This window comes from Quercus lobata, unplaced genomic scaffold, assembly GCF_001633185.2.
Source record: "Quercus lobata isolate SW786 unplaced genomic scaffold, ValleyOak3.0 Primary Assembly Scq3eQI_128, whole genome shotgun sequence".
Lineage (NCBI taxonomy): Eukaryota > Viridiplantae > Streptophyta > Magnoliopsida > Fagales > Fagaceae > Quercus > Quercus lobata.
The window spans coordinates 10514-27022 of NW_022154992.1; the positions used below are offsets into that span (position 1 = coordinate 10514).

At 38.8% G+C, this 16509-nt stretch overlaps 3 protein-coding genes across 3 annotated transcripts; all 3 read right to left on the bottom strand.

The window, feature by feature from the left end:
- Nucleotides 1–8389: 8389 nt before the first annotated feature.
- LOC115973647 (B3 domain-containing protein At4g01580-like) lies at nt 8390–10476 on the bottom strand. The gene is made up of 4 exons (XM_031093898.1): nt 10375–10476; nt 9132–9483; nt 8907–9034; nt 8390–8671 (listed from the first exon to the last, which is right to left on the bottom strand). Exons 1-4 carry the CDS (start codon nt 10474–10476, stop codon nt 8390–8392), a joined length of 864 nt encoding a protein of 287 aa, XP_030949758.1.
- A 2430-nt stretch (nt 10477–12906) lies between these two features.
- On the bottom strand, nt 12907–14076 carry LOC115973648. Its single transcript, XM_031093899.1, has one exon. The coding sequence runs from the start codon at nt 14074–14076 to the stop codon at nt 12907–12909; it is 1170 nt and encodes a 389-aa protein (XP_030949759.1).
- A 194-nt stretch (nt 14077–14270) lies between these two features.
- On the bottom strand, nt 14271–15533 carry LOC115973649. Its single transcript, XM_031093900.1, has one exon. It carries the CDS (start codon nt 15531–15533, stop codon nt 14271–14273), a length of 1263 nt encoding a protein of 420 aa, XP_030949760.1.
- Between the last annotated feature and the right edge of the window lie 976 nt (nt 15534–16509).

A 16509-nucleotide genomic window follows, 5' to 3' on the forward strand; every position in this document is an offset into this window, starting at 1 on the left:
CTCTCGTCAGAATCTCTTTGCGTTCTATAGTTATTTGGAAAACGAGGTAGCATCCAATTACGCATTGACATTGGAAAATGTGACTTTAGATCGGTATGTGTAGAAGTTTTGCAAGGGTAGATGTATGTAAATGGGACTTCGGTATGTGTAGATGTTTTGCAAGGGTAGATGTAAATGGGACTTTATATAGGGGTTTTGCAAGGGCAAGTATTCAGGTGGATGTGACTATAAGTATTCACGTGAATAAAGATGATATGAGTTGACAGTATATTGTTCAGTGGCATCTGTTGGTGCATGTGATTCGTTGAGGTAGCTGTTTCATATGGCTATAGCTTGTGCTATAGTAGCGGGCTGGTGATGTGTACTGCAAAAGAGGTTGCGTATTTATTCACGTGAAGACTATTCAACATTGATGTGCTTCATCTGACATGATTTGACGAGACAATGTTGAGCTGTGTTAAATGTATCATAAACTTCTCAGGGATGCTATAGGTACATCCTTTAAAAATGCTGCATTGCAAAAGGATGCATAGCTGTGTATTGACGTGCGTGTAGGTGATATGACTGGATAGGGTTCAACAGTGCAAAGCTATTGAGCAGCACTACGAACATCAATGTAGCAATAGGACCAATAACACTCGAAATTAGAAAAAATAGGACCAATAACAATCAAAACATATTAAGCAATGAGATTCGGGGAAGGCTGGGTTGCATTTTTGAAAGACAATAATTTAGAAAAAAGGAGATGTCACTGCCAATGAGGTGATCGAAAGGACTCCTGTTGTGATTAGTGTCTCAATATTTCACTTGGTTGACCATCAGAGTTTGGACAAGGATAACTTGTTTAAAATTTAAACTAGTGATGTTTATGCTTATATTTAATTAGGGACTTTGATCACTACTATGGTTTATTTCTGATGGATGTGGTTTTAAGACTTTTCTCTGACCAGTTTGGTATGTCTTGTTCAAAACTATTCAGAATTCCTGTGCTTCATCTGACATGACTTGTTGAGACAATACTGAGCTGTGTTCAATGTATCATGAACTTTTCAGCCATGCTCTGCATCCTTGAAAACGGTGCATTGCAAAAGAGGGCATATCTGTGTATTGACTGGACAGGGTTGAACAGTGCGAAGCTGTTAAGCAGCACATGTAGCACTACGAACAACATCTGTGTACCAATGGTGGACAGCTCACACCCAAAATTGATGCATAGCTAATTCAGGGATGATCTGCCTCTTCGAAAACGGTGCATTGCAAAGGGTTGCACATATGTGTATTCACGTGAGTGGGGATGGGTACGTGTGGTCAGGGTTCAATAGTTTCGAGATGTTGAGTATCACATGCAGAACTACATCAATCAAGTGTAGCAATGATGGACAGCTTACCCCCAAAAATTTGCTTACACTTTTGAAGGGTCCTCTGCATCCTTGAAAATAGTGCATTGTAAAATGTTGCATATCTGTTTATTCATGTGAGCATGGATGATATGACTGGACAGGGTTCAATAGTGTTGAGTTGTTGAGCAGCATATGCAGAACTGCAAACATGACTTCGCCGAACAGTGCCGAGTTGTGTTAGCCTTTTCCAACCTCACTTGCCAAATGCTAGTATTACGAGCAGTGAGTGTAGCAACAGTAGAGAGTTTTATCCCCCTGTTTCCGTACAAACTTTTCAGGGAGTCTTTGCAGGTAGAAAATGTAGTTACATTTTCTCAACATCAATGTAAAATTACATGAAGAAAACTATGCTTCCAAGTTTTACATCAATGGCTTCCGATCATCACAATTGCAATATTAGGGAGCTTCCAAGCAATGCTACAACAAACCAATAACTTGAATGAAACATTTGAAAGGCTAATCAGGCTTTTAGGCCTTTACCCTATTTTTAAGCAAACCAAATATCGTTGTGAGAATGTGTTGGGTGAGCCATATGGATTTTCAGTGAGTGAGTGGTTAGTCTGGTTTGGACGAGTCTTTATGTAATGTATCTATATAAAGTAGGACACTATTACAACAAAGATACACAGATATGTGCATATTATATCGTGACTCAAACAACTCATATAAAAGAATTATTCGTATTATTGAATCATATGCGCGGTTGGTCTATGTGGTTTGGATCAGTCTGTATGTATTGAATCTATTAAATTTTCCTACAAGTAATGTGCAATAAATATAATTTGGAGGCATTTCACTTCCTAAGGTTTTCCCTACATTACAAAGCAAAGGGCATTGTTCGTCCATGACCCACATTACTTGAATGTAGCAACAAAGAACACGTATGAAAAAAATGAGAAAGTGATTTCACATAAACTTAGCCAAAAGTAATAAACAGTTAATCTTTAGAGTTGCAAAAGTTGAACATACATAATCATCATTTGTCACACATTAACAATAACATCATGTATTGCACATAATGTGTAGACATTAACAACAACGTCTAATGTTCGTAGGTAGAAATTTTGGGAAATCATCATTGCTTGAATCTGAGAAGTCTGAAATATCTGTTTCATCATCTAACGCAGTAATTTCATTAATAGACTTCATGGCTCGCTCTTGCGCCTTCCCCTTTAGATGCTTCCTAGCTTTTTGGATTGCGTGAAAACGATCTAGTCGCCTTTGCATTTGATTGTTCTCTTGTTCAAGACGAGCAAGTATGTTGGCAGGTTCATCTCTAGGTAACTCGGCAGAGCGTGCCTTAGGAACTCGTAACCCGTGCCATCGACAATACACCTCTAACTCACACCTCTTCTCGTATAGGGTTGACCATGGTGGTTCTGCTATAGTGAACTCTATTGCGGTGGTATCTGTACTTAATTTTGTAGGTTTGCCGACCATGATGTGTCCGACGCTTCCAAGACTCTCATACGTGTATATTGGCATATTAACGAAATCTCTCTTCTTTCCAACCCATTTTCCTCCATAGTGGTCTGTGTATGTATGTAGTTGTTGATCTGTTGGAACTTGTGATGATGCATTTGTTGAAGTAGGTCTAAACTTGTTTCGCATTGTACGATTTGATGTTGAGGCATTGCGACTCATAGCTTAATCAATCTACGAAGTTAGCGGGGTAGAAAGTTAACATTATATCACTAGTACATTTATAACCTCATTTCACGGTCCAGGCATTACAGTTTCACTTATTAGGGCCTGTCATGTCAAACCCTTCCGGAAAAACGCTATATGAACAGGATTTTAAATGTTCCTAATGTCACATCAAAGGTGGGCAGTAGTTGCAACAGTAGATGTAAATGAGACATCTGTGCATCCAATTTCACAATTCTGTATTCACGTGAGTGTGGGTGTGAAACAGTGTCGACCTGGGTATCCACATCGTGTAGAGCACCGAACATGACTTGACTAAGCAGCAGCGTCTGTTGGCGCATGTGCTACGATTGAAGGAGTTTGATATGACTACAGTTGGTGCTACAGAAGCAGGCTGGTGATGTGTGTTTAGAGTTGGAACTTGGACACCTTCAAACTTCGCTATATTAATTGTGTTTTGTCTTTCACCAGCAAGTTCGCAATATTAATTTATTAATTATGTTTGGTCTTTCACAAAATGAATTATGAAGATCACAGTGTTTTCTGTGATTTGGTCATTTTGAATGTCTGTAAACATCATGGTGTGTAAATATGACGGTGTTCATTATCTTTGGTCATTAAACATTTACAGGTTAAAAGCATCACTTTGGTCTCAGAACCATCACTCTTACAAATTACGTAGCGCCATAGGCTGAAACACTGAAATTTCTCTTGTAATCGTAGCCAATTGATGTGAGACTGCATTTGAGGGAATACCTACTTACTCGACTATTCGATCAAACATCGTGGTCAAAGACTTGTTGGTTTGAAGCGAGGCCCAATTTGGTCTGAATACCACATCTGTTATACCGTAGATGTTGGTGGTGGCTTGAGCTCCTGGTTATATCTGTTTAATTGTGGACTTTACCTTTACAAAATCTTAAACATCAGGGTGTTTATTATCGTTGGTCATTTTCAAGGATGGTAGTCAAAACGCTCTTCCCATAATTCGTGACTGTTGGTTAGAAGAGATTGCACATAGGTAAAACCATGTTCAACCCTGAAACTAAGCTCTCAAACAAACGCGTGCCATAATAATTTACAGGTTGAAAGCACCATTTTGCTCTTAGAACTTTGATGTTAGTGGCTTGAGGTCACTGTTATATCTGTTTAATCGTGTTTGGTCCTTCACAACATACTTAAACTTCACGATGTTTATTATCTTCAGCTCACTGTTATCTAATATATTATGTAAGGGGCCATCACTTCAGGTTTGGATTCCTCATATTTGATTAAAAAAAATCCGTTAGACCTAATGCTAGAGTGAATGAGGTCATGCCAAGTGTCGCTTTTATCTTTTTCGACGAGTCTGCACTGCAAGGTTTCATCAATAAATTTTGTAATGAAAATATGATGCATGAGGAATAGTCCAGGCGAGGATCAAATTCAGAATAATATAATTGCTGATTTAAGATCGACAAAAATATCCAATTAGTGGAAAATACATGTAAGCTCAGCAAAACCTCCAATAAAAATAGTTGCCTGAAGTCAAGATATAGCTTCAGCCATTGTTCCAAGGAAAATCTCCTAGGTGGTTCATCGTTAATATCAAAACCTGTAAACGAATTGTGCTTTCACAAAACCTTCGATTTGTATTAATAATTACTATAATCTAAAAACACGTGAGCGTCGTACAGAATTATGAAATAAATGTTATTTACACACAGACTTGGATCTACTTGATATTATATAGAATCACATAATAACATAAAAAATTCTTAGACCATTACATCCATTTCAATAATACTAATGATAGTAACGATGGGCATGAAACTAACCATCATATTAATATATGAAATTACTTTCAACGGATACCATGTTCTTCAAATTGCCACTAAAATAAAAAAATTTAGAACTGTCATACAATTCTCCAAATATGTTATAGTAACCACGAACTGAAAATTGTCCCCCCCTTGGGTACAATACCCAATGGGAATCATCAAGAGTCAGATGGTGTAGAAGGTGGAACAGGACGTCTATAGTGAGCTAAGTCCGCTCGCATAGCTCCAACCTCGGCAAGAAGACCATGTAGAAGCTGACCATGGGCTGCCTGAGTCGTCATAATGGTCTCCATCATAGCATGAAGAGAGGGAGGAAGAGGGCATGTATGTGCTGCATCAACAGTGTCAACATCTATCTCATCATCACCATCCTCGGTAACAACAGATGTGGGATCCCCATGCATGTCCTCATCTTGAACATCTCCAGTAGTAGACCGTACTCGTGGTCTGTTGGATGGACCAACACTGAGGTCGACAACCTTCTTTTGGGCAGTTCGCTGTTTCAGAAATTTGGCTCCTATAGGGGCTTGGATGTGAACCAACTCGTGGGAAGGAAAGTTCTTTAATCCTAAATATTTGAGGACCCTATGGATGAGAACTGGGAAAAACAAAGCATGCCTCTTATACTTGCTCCTACGCACCTTGACAATGGTTTTGATGAAAAGGGATGGAAAACAAATGGAACTATTGGTGACAAGGGCGTAAAGCAAGATACACCTGTCTACAGGGATTGTATGGATATGAGAGATAGGGAAAATGTTGTGACAAGCTATCCTAAAGAAGATATAATTAAGCTCAGTCAACTCACTTGAGCTAATACTTCGGCCAGAATCCCGATTGTTTGATCGTCCACAAAGAACATCCATAACATCATCAATACGAGGAGACATAGAGTTTGGATAAGTAGGTGTACAAATTATAGGTACATCAAGGGCTTTAGATATGTGCTCCCTAGTTATTGTAAACGGTACATCACGTATGGACGATGTCACCTTGTGACCACCAAGATCCTCATGCACCGATAGATTCGAATAGAATTCTCTAATCAAGTCAGCTGGAGGGGGTTGTATGTTTGTACATAGCGACAGCCAATGCCTAGACTGTAGATTCTCACGAACAAAAGGATGCAGTTCCTGTAAATTGATTTGCCTTTCTCCCCAAATACGCCTACGCTTAATCAAGGTTTCAAAGGTTTGCTCATTTTCTGGCGTGAGGAACCTTAATTGATCAAACACCACTTCAGGTTCGGATGCAGCTTTGCATTTTCCCCTCTTAGTCCTCTTCGGACCCATAACTAATCGATGCTCAGTAGTGCAAACACGATCAGCTCACACAAAAACAGAACCAAAATGAAGTTTGAAGCAGAGAACAAAAATTGAAGAGTAACCAGCTACCATGTGTAGAAAATCATGCACACAATATACTGTCTAGAGTAGTTTACAACAACACAATGAAAAAACAATATTCTTATTCACGAGTTGTTTAGTTGATGCAATAATTGTAATGCATTTTGGTCCGAGTCAATAATTTGAAGTTAGAGACCTAGAGTATATAACAGAAGTCTTATCATATAGGAAACATACAAGTGGATTTAGGAACTGACATATATCATACCATCGTAGCTACATGTAGTAAGTTTCACCAGCTTCTACAAAAAACAGAAAATAAATTGCACAATGTACAGTTCAGACATACAACCAACATATATCTATACCACACACATATGGAGCCACTGGCAAGTTCATTTTGTGGAAGGAAGACAACCTATGACATAGGCAACCTTACTAACAACAATGCATTTGACTAGGCAAACACCCAATTTCATCACAATCTTCATAGACATAGACATAGAAGTGTGAAGCATCAAAATGCAAAATTTGAGAATAATGCACCAACAATGTGTAATTTCAAAGACAGCAACCGTTAAAAGAGTCTTACTATGTAAAATCCTCGACGAATTTGTGCGGGAAATTGTGGGTTCTAGCCAGATGAAGCGAGAGCAATCGAAGATGTAATTTCGGACAGCTGCAAGTTCTCCAGAACTGGGGAAGAGTTAATAAAAATGGGTAATAGAATGTAATGTCCATATAACTCGATTTTCTGGAAATCGAGTTACATGTAATCAAACTTTCAGCACAAGGGCTTACACATAAACCGACTGTCCGTAAATCGAGTTATGTGTAGCACAAATAACAAGAATCCAGTTAATGTTGGAACGGCTTTCTCATAACTCGATGTTGCAGACAACGAGTTAATTTCTAATAACTCGATTATACATAACTCGAGTTATTTTTCTGGGCCCCCAGATATTTGGACTGGTCCAGATGCAGTCTAAGACGAATCGAAGTTTAAAGGTAGGCCTGCCACAATACTCGATTCTACTTGAATCGAGTTCTGTGCAGTGGACACTCACAAGAATTCAAATTCCTCGAGATTTGGAAAATCGAGTTACGTTGTACACATGCACCCACCCAGCCCATATATTTGGACTGGTCCAGATGCTTTTGCAACACTATTGTTATTTATTTTCCCCTTATATTCATCCTTGCTTTTGCAACACTATTGTTCTTTTGAAGGACTACTGCAACAAAAAAAAAAAATATCATCCATTTTGTGTAGATTTGATTTCAATATAATTTAATTATCTTATCCAGAAGCATGAGTATGCTCTCTTGAATTTTAATGTTTTTGTACATGCAGGAAGCTTGGCATTGGAATAGTTCCATACAGTCCTCTTGTTCGTGGTTTTTTAGCTGGCAAAGGAGCCGTGGAAAATTTGGTTGCAAATAGTGTATTGGTACATATTTCACCAGTATTTTGTGTTATTCATTTGTAAGATACAAAGATTTTTCAGGAAACAATGATATTTTTCTTTGAGCAACGATTCATCAAGTTCATTGAATAAAACAGTACCTATTTTAGTCCTTGCAGTTTACAAGAAGTTCCAACTTCATCTATAACATTTGAAAAATTGCTACCAAGTGAAATTTTGAAAATTTAGCTATCAAGCTTTTCAATTTGCCACATTATATTGATTGACACAATTGATGGATTAACTTCTCACTTATTTTTTAAACATCTAAATTTGCAAACATCAAAAATAATGACTAACCTATGTTGCACATGGTGTTATTGTATTAAAGTGTTACAATATATACAAAACATACAACAATGTCATCTAAAAAGAACAAAATCCTATAGCAATAACAATGTTGACCCCCCTAAAATAAAATCCAAGAGTCGCCATTCAATGTAATATAATTGAATGACATGCAAAAAGGCCAAAATCCAAACAAAAGCGCAGAAAAAAATACAGCATCACATTCATTTTAAAATACATATGAAAGTTCATCATAGTAATTAAAAATTTTCCAAGAGTGAAACTCTAAACATCACAAAAGTACCCAATCAATAAAGTTGCAAACTGGGATGAACAAAATAGGGATGAATAGTAAAGTTGCAAAGTAAACACACTCTGAACATCACATAATATTATCATCACTTTGTATCCACCCTAACCACTTAGTCTTGGCACTTGAAAATGTGGACGTTTAACAGAACACCGTCCCTCATAATCAGCTCAAATACGCAAACATCTCCTACTTGCAAACTATTTTCCCTCACAAATGCAGTCCAACCAGCTGATACGACACATGATGAACCCCCACGTCGTTCATAAATGTATAGCTTCACAGGCCATAATCGGTCCACAATCTGGAGGTTGACAGGGAGTATACTTGCTTTGGTGTAGTCCTTGGTAAACCCGTCTCTTGGTAAGTAGTTGATAATGTCTTGGAGTAAACTCTGTACAAGGAACAATAATAGATATTTAACAAATATATTCCAGCAACAAGTATCTATTTGATCTACATCTTTTCACCTAAAAACACAAATAAGAAAAAATAATTCCAAACAAAATGTCCAGCCACAAGTATCTAGTGTGACAATCTTTCTAATTGATCTATGAAAAATGATAGTTAATGGGAGTTGCATTTCTAAATTACAAAAATATTCCATTTTAGTGAAGCTAAAATCTTACCACACGATCCTTGCCATTAACGTAGGATGGACGCATGATAACAGTGAAAAGGGGATTTTCTGATTTAAAAGCATTAGCTATAACAAGATTTTTAGCTACACCACCGTCTTTCTTAGGATGGGCTGATCCTGAAAGAAGTTGAAAATACGAAGTCATGCACATAAAATTAATAGAGCAGAAGCTAAACAAATCAACCACTTGCTTACAAAAGTGTAATATTCAAACCTGAACCCTCTCCCCTATAAAAGTGTTTGATGATTTCAACAGAGCTGTCATCACTCTCATCATCTTCGATCCTATGAACTTGGAGTTCGTCGTCTAAAGTATAGTCTATTTCTGTTGCAGTGGCATCAAATATGAGTACATGAAACTGTGAATTTCCTTCATATTTGAAAACCAGCAAGTGGCCCACGGCTACACCATGAGAGCTTGCTAATTCGGACCAACCATTTTGAAACCAAACCCCCCCAGCATGTTGTGTCAACTTGACTTTCCATTTTCTACCATTTGGAATAGTGAGAAAGGCCATATTTGACAGGTCCACTCCAAATTTCTGCACGAACTTATCTGGAATCCGCTGTAAAAAGAATCTCCATAACATAAATGCAGGCTAGGGAAATAAACACATGCAATCAATCCTTATACACAATGCTAGAACATAAAAGTTTGAATGATGGCAGAATACTTCTTAGTTACAGCCCCCCACCCCCACACAAAAAAGAAAAGAAAATCAAACAAAATAAAATGTAATCCTGCAACATTGACGTTATATTTAATAGCTATAACAGTAACAAATCTTATGAATTTTGAAACCAAATTATACAACCTAATCTTATAACCAAAATAACCATCAATAGCTGTCAACATTTTACATTTCTCTGTTGTTGTTGAAATGTAAAAAATTTTGGGGAAATGTTGTATTTTGATAATGTGTCTGTGATTTGGTTTTGGGGTGTTGGGGAAACATTGAAGATGACCCACTTTTGTTTATGGGCAGGATTTGGATTTAGACGTAGTAATTTTTGCCACTTAGACACTTCATAAGTTTGTGAACTCTAAAAAACAAATGATAAAAAGAGTGAACGATTTCTGTATCCTAGTTTGATCCCAGGACATAGTTTCACAGTTTAAATTGAGTTATACATCTGTGGTGACCCTATAAGCCCTATCACATTTTCAAAAAAATGCCATCTGCTCTTGCTCTGTATTTATTTTTCCTCAATCTCTACCATGCGCTTATCCCTGTTTCATTTTTTGTTCATATAAAAGTGTACGATGCAAAAGTACTTTGTTATGTGACTGTGTTCTTCTTAAAGTGTAACCTACGTATTGCAAAATGAAAGTTTTTCTGACTACAACAAATGTACATTTTTTCAAGAATCACAAATAAAGAAGATGAAGTGTACGAATTGTATAATTAGCATATGATTTTCAGAGGAATCTAGTTTATAAATTTGAGCATACTTACAAGCTTTCCTTCTTGAACAGCATTCGGCAGAATAATCTTGAAAAAGTGTGGGGACCGATCAGCAGGACCATCGTCGTTGTCTCTCCGCCATTGAGAAGCCATTTTTCTGGTTCTCCAAACTTTCGCTGAGAAGAAGTTGAACAGTTGCTGCTTCGTACGTTTGAGCACTAAATAGTGGGTTGGTCATACACATAACCCGATTATTAATAAATCGAGTTATGTGTACTGGGACTAAAAGGAGTCCATGCTGTGTGCAGTCTATCTCAGAGGAATCCATGTTGTGCGTGGTGGTTTGGAAGTAACTCCATTTGAAGTAACTCGATATCCTGAACATCAGGTTAAAGTAGAATTACTCGATACTACAGAAATCGAGTTACATGCGAATAACTCGCTTATAAAGAAATCGAGTTAAGATAATTGGACTGGTCCCGAGGTAGTCCAAGAGGAATCTAACTGTAGACACGTCTTCAACGTACCTCGAAGCTACAGAAATCGAGTTCTTCTGAACGTAACTCGGTAATAGGTAAATCGAGTTACGTGGAATCTACATGTAGAAAATGGTCTTCAACGTATCTCGACGTTATAGATCTCGAGTTTTCTCCACATAACTCTGTAATAAGTAACTCGAGTTCCGGTGACCAGGCTTCCCCACCCAGCCCAGATAATTGGACTGGCCCAGAGGCAGTCCAAGAGGAATCTAAGTGTAGAGAATGGTCTTCAACGTATCTCGATGCTAAAGATATCGAGTTATTTTCAACATAACTCGGTAATAACTTAATCGAGTTACGTTGACTGGCTTCCCGACCCAGCCCAGATAATTGGACTGGTCCACAGGCAGTCCAAGAGGAATCTAAGTGTAGAGAATGGTCTTCAACGTATCTCGATGCTAAAGATATCGAGTTATTTTCAACATAACTCGGTAATAAGTTAATCGAGTAATGCCTGGACTGGCTTCCCGACCCAGCCCAGATAATTGGACTGGTCCACAGGCAGTCCAAGAGGAATCTAAGTGTAGAGAATGGTCTTCAACGTATCTCGATGCTATAGATATCGAGTTATTTTCAACATAACTCGGTAATAAGTTAATCGAGTAATACCTGGACTGGCTTCCCGACCCAGCCCAGATAATTGGACTGGTCCACAGGCAGTCCAAGAGGAATCTAAGTGTAGAGAATGGTCTTCAACGTATCTCGATGCTAAAGATATCGAGTTATTTTCAATATAACTCGGTAATAAGTTAATCGAGTAATACCTGGACTGGCTTCCCGACCCAGCCCAGGTATTTGGACTGGTCCAGAGGCAGTCCAAGAGGACTCTAAGTGTGCACAATGGTCTTCAACGTATCTCGAAGCTGCAGATAGCGAGTTGTTCTCAACATAACTCGGTTATATGGAAATCGAGTTACCTTGACTGGGCTCAAACACCCAGTCCAGCTATTTGGACTGGTCCAGATGCAGTCCAAGAGGAATCTAGCTGTGTAGAGTGCTCTCCAACGTAACTCGGTACCCTATAAATCGAGTTATGTTGAACGTAACTTGGATCTAGAGAAATCGAGTAACCCAGATACTTGACAATTGAAAATGGATACAGTCGTAGGGGATGGAAAATGGACTACTACGTAACTCATTATCTGGAAAATCGAGTTTCATTTAGTATAACCTTTCTACTTGTAGTTTTGCTTGCGACTTGCACTGTTCACACCCATTCAGTATCGTGCTTATTCATAGTAAAAGTGGACCTGCTGACAACCATGCTGTGAACAACAAGTCATCCATACAAATCATAACCAACCACATCCATTAGTAACATTCCCCCATTTGCATTATGCGAATAAAAAAAATCATCCATATATACAAGCTTATTTGTAAGTAAAGACATACTATGCATTTAAATCAGTTGATGTACAAAAATAAAAAGTTCCATTTCTGCATTTTAAACATTCTTCACAATTGTAAGTTGAAACTTGGACAGCATCCGCCAACAATGGTTTTAGGCAAACATGGAGTCATAGCATTTGAGTGACACCTTCTTTTTGTTCTTTTCAGAAGTTGCCTCCTTTCTGAGGAGTAGCCAACACAGAAATTAGTATACAACCCATGGTAATTAATAAATTGAATTGACAAATATAGAAGAGCATTCAGGCTTGCCTGCTTAAATGAGGAGCATCTGCAGTTACACCTTGGCAACAATTACAAATCTACAGCAAAACATATACAGTTAGGGAAATAGAGACCTCATGAATACTAGAATATGTACACGACAAACAATAAGATTGAAAGAACACCAAAACTGGGACAAAAGACTTGGAATGGTAATATGTAGGAGTTAAGACTAACTGCTACTACTTGAAGAAGTAATCACAAGATTGCCCAAAGTGGAGCTACATTTGATACAATGGTATTACTATCATGGTTCCGATCTACAAATTACTGCCCACATCTTAATTATAACTCATATAATGTAATATCTAAACATGTAAAGAAGAATAACTTATGATACCCCCCTGTTACTATGATTTGTAATTGTTACCTGCTACATAGCACCATGGCTTGTTGAAGCCACATTTCGAGTTGGAAATGTTCGACGGTTATGACCCTCTTGGCGACACAACCCACACTTCAACTTTGGTCCATTCTCAATCCACAATGAGGTTGGCAACTCCCTATCCTCGTCATCCATCTCATTGCGGATTCTCGTGGACTTGGGCCGACCTTTCTCACGGATCAACCGCTGGTTTGGCATCACGGTTCTCCTTTCTGCTGGCTCTGGCCATTCTAACCTATCTTTTAGTGGTTGGAATATAGGCTCATAGCTATGATACCGTTCTTCAAGGCGGTAGAAATGATCCATATACTCAGTGGCATCATGGTTGTGTTTGGCACAAACTGCTATCAAGTGGGAACAAGGGATCTTGTTTGCTTCCCATTTGCCGCACGTGCATGTCATGTCTATGAGGGAAACCCTATGGGTGTGATCTCCCCCGCCAGTGTTCAACAGTGAAGACTGTGTCTTCACTGTATATAACCGTTGTTGCGCACTCATCCTTCTAACAATATGGAGCTTCGCCTTCTCTTGATTTTCCTCGAACTTGTCATAGGCATATTTGCACCACACTTGCCCCTCTTCCAACTTCTCTAGGGTTTTGTTTCGACGTTCGTCAAAGTATGAGTTCACCTTGTAAAATGTAAACTTCACCATTACAGTTATGGGCAAGCTACGTGCGCCTTTAAGTACCCCATTGAAGCACTCTGACAGGTTGGTTGTCATTGCCCCATATCGGTGCCCATGGTCATGTACAAGTGTCCACTTTTCTTGATTTACCTCCTTAAGATAGTCGTACGCAGCCGGGTTGACATTCTTGATGCAATCCATGGTGTTCTCAAACTTCCTAACTTGATTCGCAGTTGCTGCGTTCCATACCAAGTTCTTCAACGGCACACTATTGAAGTTAGTGTTAACATTGCTTACTAAATGGCGGAGGCAATACTGGTGATGGGTTAAGGGCGATTGCAAGTAGCCCCTAGTGGTGTCATCGAAGCATGATTGTATCCCACGATGCCTGTCGGATATTATACACAAATTGGTGCGGTCTGTAACATAGGTCAACAGGCATGCCAAGAACCATCCCCATGTCTCCGTGCTCTCGCTTTCGACAACGGCAAATGCGAGTGGATAAACCTCGTTGTTACCATCTGTTGCCATTGCTATCAACAGCTTTCCTTTGTACTTGCCATAGAGGTGCGTTGCATCTATGCTTATCACCGGCCTGCAATGCCTAAACCCTCTAATACACGGACCGAAAGCCCAAAACGCAGAGTTGAATATACAAGTCCCCGAGACATAGGGGTCACACTTTAATGTGGTCATAGTATCCGGATCTGCATCAGACAATGCAGCTAGAAATCGTGGCAATTCTGCGTACGACTCGTCAAAATCCCCGAAATACGTGCAACTGCCTTCTGTTTGGCTTCCCAAACCTTGTACATAGTTACATCATGCCCATGCCTTGCATGCAACATACTACGCAAGTCCCTTACCTTTCGGGTTAGGTCTTCCCGTACATACTTCTCAAGTGCAATGGAGATGAACTTTGAATCCATCATCCGCCCATCAGTTGGTAGCTGGAGGGATGAGCAACTATGAGGACCCTTACATGTACTAATAACCCACATCCCGTGCTTCTTGCTGCAATTGGCCCGAATTGACCACAGACATGCCTCATTCTTACACCGCACTACCAGTCTATTGGTGTCAGACTTGATGACCTTGTATTGCTTATTATGCTCCACAGAGTAGAGGGTCAACACATATTGAACAGAGGCTTTATTCTTGAATAGCATCCCCCTTGCTGGGTGGTCATCTTTATGCCAACTTGTAAGATGTCCTGTACCCAATGCAGGTGATGGGTCATTAATATTGTCCCATGTGTTTGATGTGAACCATTCTGGGATAGGAACTGTTGTAAGGCAATCCTCCTCGTTATTTTTGATCAGTGGTACATCTAAGACCTCCGCGTCGTCCACTGGTCCATCAGTATCAATGAACTCTTCATACACATCTCGGCTGCCATCAATATCAATTCCCGCGTCCATATCAGCTTGGACATGCTCATATGTGTGAGTAGACCCTCCCACATCATGTGTATTGGTGGCGCCCACCACTTCGGTGTTGTCCAAATGATCAACTGCACTACATGGTTCATTATTGTAGGGGAAAGGCGTGGCATAGGCAAAGGGAGGATGCACGTCAACCGACAATGAGTGTGGCTCTTCCACCCCACTGGCATGTTGTGAACTTGCACTACCATGGAACCTAACAGCCTCAACAGTTACATACAAGTCGGACGCTATGAACTGGGGGGTCCGCTTAATCACTGCCCACATCATGTCCACGTCAGCATTGCAACCCAACGGATTTGAGTTGTAGACAACCTGAGTACTCACAAGTATCTGGGGGGCACGGTACACAATTGATATCTTATGTGACTCCTTGTCCAACCGTAGAGCTTCCATTATCTTCCGGTGCATTTTTCTCAAGTGTGTTCCCCATTTCAACTCAATGAACTTCTGCTTCACTGACTCGCCTTTATAGGACAGCCCATGCAAGTCATGGAAATATTGTTCCCCATCATAGTAAACGTAGAAGCAGTGACGACCCATGCCAGACCTGGATAAGGACAATTAATTGTGGTTATCATGCAGAAGATAGGGGGTTATGTTAATGCAACAGTAATTAATCTTTTACAGATGCACTATGATGCTATCCTAATTATAGGTGTACACACTTGATTCGTTTGGACACAAACATTGGCCTTTTAGGGGAGACATGCCACAACAAAGAATCAGGGTGTTTGTAATATCGCTTGGTAAGGATGCAATATGGAGTAGGAAAATGCAAACATGGTCAGTAAAACTTGTTCACCTCGCAGGCTTTCTTTTTCAGAACCCACACAATAAAGACTTTCAGAACTGAAAGAGCCATACAATTTAAACCTCAGTATACATTACACAGCATTGTTAATATGTATGAATGAATGCATATGTCATCATATTAATTCACCGTACAATGTTTGTTTATATATATGTTTATTTAGAATGATTATATACATATTTCCCAAAAGAATTCTCAAAAATAATTATTATATACATTACTATATAAAACTCGACATATTTAGGAACAATATGTATACAATGTCACTATCACACACACACACACACACATAAGATTATTCTCACATAAGTCATAATAGTACTGTTATCTAATTAATCGTTTCTTGGACAATTTTTTCCAGGATTTTCAATGTATTAACAGTTTTTGCAATTCCTAACAAAATGTTTCAAAAAATTGGTGCCCTAAGCACATACATTATATGTAAACATACCTATACATGTGTGTGTGTATATATATATATATATACATGTGATCATATATGGGTAGGTAGCTTTGTTTATATTTACATATATTTGCATATACATAGGGACATACATGTATATATATATATATATATGTGTGTGTGTGTGTATGTGTGTGTATATATATATACATATATTTGGGAATGCCACATATACATCTTATGATATGGGTAAGTACGTTTGTCTATATATACATATATCTATACATACATACATTTATGTA